The sequence below is a fragment of the Chinchilla lanigera genome, unplaced genomic scaffold, assembly GCF_000276665.1.
Source record: "Chinchilla lanigera isolate Chin_1 unplaced genomic scaffold, ChiLan1.0 scaffold00061, whole genome shotgun sequence".
NCBI lineage: Eukaryota > Metazoa > Chordata > Mammalia > Rodentia > Chinchillidae > Chinchilla > Chinchilla lanigera.
Window position 1 is genome coordinate 190,341 of NW_004955462.1, and position 7,606 is coordinate 197,946.

Consider the following 7,606-nt stretch of genomic DNA (forward strand, 5'->3'; position numbering starts at 1 on the left):
CTGTCCCCTCTAGTCGCTGTTTTAGGAAGAAAACAGAAAAGCCAGGTAGAGTTTATAGGACTCAGTCTTCCTCCAACATTTTAAGGTCATTCCCACTGGGAATGATTTTGGAAGAAATAGTATGTGTGGAGATGAATCCCTGGGAGCTCAGGGAAAAAGATGAAGTTCTTTGGAGAAGCATGCTCATGATGAGGAACTCGTACAGCAAATAATTCAATTAGGGAGGCCAAGGAAGTCTCTATGTCTCTCCTTTTCCAAAACTAGACACATTAATGCAGTACCCACCTATAGAATTTTTCACTTTAGGGAGGGATTGAGCATAGGAATCCTTCACCTAATTTAGATCTCAATTCTGCTTTCCTATAGATGTTCCCCTATCTTCTGGGCTAGGTTAAAAATGTAGAGGTTGAAGTTAAAAAAAAACTGGAGTAAAAATACTTGCATTTATGGTTTTATCATATGATCTAGAGTGTGATAGTTTAAATGAAGGTTACAGCCTACCTGTAATTATAATTCCATACCACCACCATATGCATTCTGTGCTCTTTTATTTTATCAAAAAGCTAATTTCAAATCTACATTAAGTTGAATACAGTCTTTGTGATGAAGGCCTGGTAGTCTCATTTACAAAAACATGGCCAGTGTTCTCTTTGGCCTAAAATTTCAGGAAGGGAACTTCAAATGGCTTCGTGGTTGCATGTTTCAGCGCGAGTGCATAGGAGTAGACTCTGGCATCCACTGTAAGATGTTCTTCAGCTACCAGAGCTACAGGAAGCAAATAATACAACTTAGGTAACATACTTAAAAATGGGCAGTACCACAAGTTAGTCAGCATTTTCTGAGTCACTGTTACATGCAAGTTCCTATGTGAGATGCTAGTGATGGCTTCAGAGATCTCCAAAGGAATAATAAAAAGCACTTGAGAGGCTGAGGTAGGAGGAGCACCCCAAATTCAAGGCCAGCAAGACCTTTTCCCACAAAAAAAGAACAAAAGCAGGATCACATGCCCAGCACAAGACAAACACAGTAGGGATAATGATTTTACAGACAACAAAGCTGTAAGTTTATAGTTCTGTTACACTTCATTTACAGTTCAGGCAGGCAAACTTTATAAACTCTAAAGTGATGATTGCATGGTATCTTGTTTATGCATCCGAGTGTCTCTTTTACCACTAGAGAGTACACATTTCCCCCTTGCAAGCTGAACTATGTCCATATTAGGGTATACTAAGGATATACTGGAAGAACACTATGAAGAATATGACCTAGAATCACCGCAGATCTTAGAACTTCAGTGTCACTGTGATGGAGACTGTCACTTGGTAGCTGTTTCCCTGGTCACTTACTTGAAAACAAGCTCAAACAGTGTGATCCTTGAAGGGCTCAACATCCTAGTCTCCTGTGTATGGCTGGGGATTGGTAGGAGCCGAACACAATACTCCTGTGGCATGGCCTTAAAGTACTTTGCTTACAGTCTCAAATGTTTCTTCTTAAATAAATTATTTGATTGCTGTATCTGGATTCTACTGAAACTAGGCAAACCTATTTCCTTTACCCTTCCCCGTTTTATTCCCCCTCTTCTAAGACCAGAAGGGAAGTTATGGTGGGACAGAAAAGATTAGAAAAGGATATTCTGCTTAGATAAAAATTAAAAAAAATATGGTAACATTCAAACACTTGGGTATCATTATCCCATTTAACTTTGCTGACACCTCTCAAAAGATAGAGGCTATTAATCCCTAGTTTTTTTTTTTAAGGCTTAGGCTAAAACCTGCTTAAAGTTGTAACTAGTAATGACTAGCTGAACCTCAAATCCAGTCAATCCTGTGTCAGATTCTGAGTTTATTATCTGTTACTCTCACAGATTTTCCTGAATAAATGTCCAATAAGTTCTCTCTTTAAAAAATTTTTGTTTTAAACCACGGCTTTGAGATCTTAAGGTAATCTTTTTAGGTCAAGTATTTTTAAAAGGTAAAGTAGGAACAGAGGTTCTCTGGGAATCTGAAATCACTGCTCCTTTTGAAAGACATCCACTTTTCAAACAAACAATATAGACATTTCAAACTAAAGGGCTCAGTTTATGAAATAAAACTAAGCCACAGCAGTCATGGAAGAATATAAGAACTGCTCTCCAAGTTTCAGATCAAACAATACTCAAGAAGTAATTATTTAAAAATAAAAATTAGGTATCAATAAAACAGTCACACTAGGAACAGACTCCTCTTCTTTATAAATGAGCAAATGGGGATCTATCCAGCCAGCACACAGGTGACCCTGGAAGGACAGGTCACATCTTCATTAACAGTATCTTCTCATGAAGTTGTATAAAAGAACATCTCACCACACAACAGGACTTTCACAGATGGGCTGGCCAAGAATTATACAATCTAACTACATGTCCAGTGGTACAAAGGTGACTTACCTGGTTTGACTCATTACATTAGCTTGTCATACTTAGTATACAGTAATTACTTCAAATACTTCAAGAATACTGTTAAATCCTCCTAAACTTATACCTTCCACAAAGAACTATCCAATATACCTAATAGTACAGTTGAAGAAAATCTAACAGATATCTGCTTTTAATTTTTCATTGCTATGGATTAAAAATTTAAAGTATAGAATCATTTTAGCTATTCAACAGGATAATAACTGACCATTCTATAGGAGAAAAATAGCTCCTACTAAAATATTTTACTTGACATAGAACGTTTTGCTCATATTTTTAAACTATATGCTACCTAATATTGTTAACTTCAGTTTTACAACAGTTTTTGGTACTTAACATTGATAAGAAAAAGAAAAGGAATTTAATACCTCAATTGCTGGGGATGGGAACAAGGTAAATAGTGAAGACAGAATAATCTTAAGAATGCTTACCATCAAGTCTATTCAGCAGGTCATTCTTTGGTAAAGAAATTACTTCCACAAATTCTAAACAAACAAAGTGCAAGTGAAAACAGAGCTGAAGAACAAGAGCCTACCAAATAACCCACAATGTCTGTTGCCATTACCACTATACTAAGCCATACACCTGTTCAGCCACTGGTAGTTGAGTAACATACCTCCATCCCCTGAAAATAAACAGAAGGAGAACACTGTTAGGAAGTCTGGAGTGATAAAGCTGGGAAGACTATAATGCAAGACAGCAAAATGACTAAGAATTTAGCAGACTTGAGTCTCTAGTAATTTATCTCATAGGAGAACAAATCCCAATAGTAAAAAGTTACTATTCTTCAAACTTAAAGCATATTCTGCAATGTCTTTATATATGTGTATTTCTTTTTTACATAAATATTTGTTATAATTCAGTGACATTGAGTAATATTTACAATGTTGTTCATTCACCACCACTATGAATCTCATAAGTGTTTCATCATCCCCAAACAAAAATTTCTCATCCCTGGTAATCTCTATTCTATGTTCTATCTATGAATTTGTCCATTCTGCATATTTCACATAAGTAAATCACACACCACTTGCTCTTCTGTGCCTGCCTTATTTCACTTGGCAAAATGTTTTCAAGGTTCACCCATATTGTAGCATTTCACTCTTATGGCTCAGTAATAGTCCACATCTAGTTTATCCATTCATTTATAGATAGACCTTTTAGGTGTTTCTGCTTTGGCTAATGTGACTGAAGTTAATAAAGTGGTGTATAAGTATCAGTCTGCTCTCAGTTCTTTTAGGTGTGCAAATGCAGAAGTAGTTCTATATTTACCTTTTTAAGGAATTGTCAAACTTTTCTACCATGTGTCATGTGTATATTTACAATTTTAAAATTAGGCATTTAAAGTTGGCTGTAATGGAATACTGAAACATAACAAATACTAAAGAGGGTAAGAAATTAAAGAATTACCACTCATACACGATTTACTCTGGTATACATATAAATACCCGTGTAAACAGGGGGAAGAGATGACCTGGAATTGAAAAAGGCATTCAACCCTTTGAATCCAAACTTGCTAAGAAATATATTAGAGCAAAGAATATCCTAACAGATTTTCTAGAAAATATAAACATCCATAAGGAATAATTGTTTACCAGCTGTTCTTTAACAATTACACCATGCTTACAATATACAGGAAAACAGAAACCCAAGTGATTTTGAAGTTTCTTACTATATTTAGACTTATAGCTCATATTACCAAGTGGAATAAACCTCATACAAAACACTGAACTGTGTAATCTAACATCTTATAAAAAATATTTAATTCAATCATTCTCAGTGAAGCCAAAACACACTTACCTGGCTTTGGCTTAGGTCTTACATTTTCTGCATCATCTCCATTGATTGTCACTGTCACAATATGTGTGGTACAGTTTGACAAACCTGGGTCCATACATACAACTATGGAAAGAAGCAACAATTCATCCTAAGAAACCATTTGGATGCTTAAGTCCTCTTTGAAATATATCTTACTACTTAAATGCCTAAGGAAGATGATACAGGGCCCAGGATTCACAGTTAACATAGAAATAATGCAGGAAAATTACAGCTATTCTATTCAATCAGTATATGTGGTAGTGTGAGTACAGAGCATATATGTACAAAGTTCCCAAACTCTTCTAGGAGCTCTTGAGTCAAGTTTGATAAGTCTGAAGGGTTAGATATCACCAATAAGTTCTAAGAAAAAGAAAAGACACAAATGCAATTAAAAACAAAACAAATTTCCAGTGAAGACTGTGGCATGTAAGTGAGGAAAGTAACAGTTTAGATTGTGGGAAATTCTGAAAGGCAACATGATTTTCTAATTCCCAACTTCAGGTCCCTCTTATTCCAACTTGCTCCTATGAGTAGAGACTCACTTATTTAGCTGGTAATCAATCCTAACCTATGATTTCTCTTCATAAAATTAGATGAGATAAATCCGTCTGAATTATGACCAGGAAGAACCACTCACATACTCATATAATCAATCACTTTATGCATAGAAGAGTGTATCACTTGGTTAGTTTTCAAAAAACTGTGTGCATGGGCCTAGAAAGCAGTACAAACCTGGGGAACATTCAGCAACATCGCCTTTATAGCCAGTTTCTTCCTCCAGCTCCCGAAGCGCAGCTGCTTCTGGGCTCTCATTGTCATCAATGAGACCTGTCAGATGGGAAAGGGAAGTCTAGTTTATTTTTCTAACAAAGTTGTTGCTGAATGTTGTACAAAGTAGTCTTACAACTAAAACTGACTGAAGTTTGGGACTTTTATACAGTATAGAGAAAAAAAGACAAAAGAATAAAACCCTTGGCAGATTACATAGGTTCTGACTGGTATCTTCTATTCCTTATTATTTAGATCTCGATTAACATTAGCATTTGTGAGGAAAATGCTTTTAAAGCAAGCTGTGTGACTATAGCATAGAAATTATAATCTTCTGTTTTCTTATATCTAAGATGGTGACAATTTTACCTATCTTGACTTCCTCCCTCACAGAAAAATACTGAGACCTTGTAGTGACATGCCAGAGAATGGACTGAAGGCCATGGGTTTTTGGTTACCACAACGGTCAGGGTGCACGATAAGTACAGAGGGGTCAATGGGAGGAGAAAGTTTCCTTCGTGGAAAAAAACTGTAACGAAAATGTGAAATGTAGGCAATGTGGTTACTTTTAATGCTATTAATGTCTTTGTAAGACAGCAAGTAAATGAAAAAAAAAAAGTTGTTATGTTACCATGGCTGGGCTTTCTGCCACTGTAGGAAATCAGACCTGGACTTTGTACACACAGTGCAAGAGCTCTACACTGAACTACGAAACCTGTATCATGACTGATAAATAATGGGACAACATCTTTAGACAGAGACAACCCAGAAGCCCTACAGTAATATAGTGTCTTCAGTTCCGGATCTCTTCTTTAATTACTGTGTGACTGAAAAAAATACACTCTTTGAAACTGAGAATCTCCTTGGCCTAATTACATACAGCAGGTCAAGGTATCTTTCCTATGGATGGTTTTTGGAGTTAAGAGCCTGCCCTACATATTATTGTAAATTTCTTACAGGGACAGAACACTAGTGAAAGTGAAATAAGATGACAAATTAAGGAGCAGCAATTACTCCAGGAGAAGCTGGAGAGAACACTCCGGAGGTCAGCAGGGTGATGTGGAGAGGCCCACATGCTGACCCTCACACTGTCTTCACATGTGGCTACTCACCTGGAGAAGCCTCGTGATGGAAATGGTCTTGTTTTACTTATAGCCACATGTATATGGTCATATAAAAAAGGCTAAAGAGGACATACTGCAGTTCTCAGGCATTGCCCTGACTCAAACCAACCAACCCTGAGAAAGTGAGATTGACTTACTCACCTGCAGGGAACTCCAGGCAGTAGCCGCCCACTGGTGGTCGGAACTGTTTTACCAGAACGATGCACTCATAATGAAGAGTCCTTTGCAGCACTGGGATAACTGCTACGCCTGTCACCAGAAAATGAAACCAAGGACAGCCTAAGAAAAGCTGGCCAGACTATCAGTTTGTTTACAGCCATCCAACTAAACCCCCTGAGTGTAAGAAACTCTCCCAAATCTACTCTGAACTTGCCATTAAGCAGGAGGAGGTTAACTTAGTGCTGGCAATTAACTCTGGAAGCTATTCTCATTTTTTTAAAAAATTCACACTTCTATGTTCGAATTTTTTTCTAACTAAAGAGCTTATTTTAGTTGTTGCAATTTTTCTTTTGAAAAAGCAAAAGGGTCTTGCTCTGTTGCTCAAGCTAGCCTTGAACTCATGATTGTCCTGCGTCAGCCTCCAAGTAGCTGGGACTACAGGTATGAGTCACCATGCCCAGTCACAATCTTCTAAAAAAGAAAATTAAAACTGAGACCAAACAGTCCACACAGGAACAAGGACACGAAACTGTAGCCCACATTAACCTCTACACAGAACCATTTCTCGCTGTGTGGCAGCTAGATCACTGGTGATGTTGAAGAGATCTCTGTGCTCTTGATTTACTTTAAGCAATAAACCAAGTTTATTGTTTCTTTACATACTAAGTAGACTTTTACTGTTTTAGGCAAATGATGTATTCTTTCAAATTGTGTGGCCTTACTTGAAACAAAAGTCACTGGCTTCTAGAACACGCACATACCACCTAGGAAGAATGCTCAGCTTCTCCTAAATATATCTGCATTGGTTCAGAACAGCAAATGCAGCCAAGTTACTGTTTGCTGCCAGGAAAAACAGAAACCAAACAAATGGAAAAATAAAAAGTAAAGGAAGGGAGGAGTTCTCAACTTCCCTACAACTATACATGACTGTCAGGATTGTTTCTGGGGTCTCTGCAGTTCAACCATTTGTGCCTGGAAGGGAAAATGAGCCGAGGAAATAGTCTTTTCCCAATCCATTTCCTCAACTCAGGAAGCAAGTGATGATCAGCATGAAGTTGTGCCACATTATTTTTTAAGGCTTTCCCCCAGATCTTCTGAACAGAGTATGAGTCTAGAAGTCTTAACATACATAGATAGACACAGCATGTGGCTTTAAAAGGTATCAATTTGGTTGACATAAACAGCAGTGCAGGGCCAGGGATATAGCTCAGTGGCATAAGCACTTCCCTGGCAAGCCTGAGGTCATAAGTTCGATTCCCGGTATCAAAAAAATTTTTAAAAATAAAAA

The 7,606-nt window shown here is 37.3% G+C and overlaps 1 protein-coding gene across 3 annotated transcripts in view; it reads right to left on the reverse strand.

Annotated features, from left to right (window-relative positions):
• Nucleotides 1–531: 531 nt before the first annotated feature.
• Nucleotides 532–7,606, reverse strand: part of Nudt5 (nudix (nucleoside diphosphate linked moiety X)-type motif 5) — a 21,104-nt gene continuing 14,029 nt past the window's right edge. For all 3 annotated transcript variants that reach the window (XM_005398081.2, XM_013521371.1, XM_013521372.1), the window contains exons 5-10: nt 6,301–6,408; nt 5,000–5,095; nt 4,250–4,351; nt 3,066–3,074; nt 2,881–2,934; nt 532–765 (exon numbers count right to left, since the gene is read on the reverse strand). In XM_005398081.2, coding sequence (XP_005398138.1) covers nt 656–765; nt 2,881–2,934; nt 3,066–3,074; nt 4,250–4,351; nt 5,000–5,095; nt 6,301–6,408 — 479 coding nt within the window. In that variant the 3' untranslated portion in view covers nt 532–655. The remainder of the gene's footprint in view (nt 766–2,880; nt 2,935–3,065; nt 3,075–4,249; nt 4,352–4,999; nt 5,096–6,300; nt 6,409–7,606) is intronic.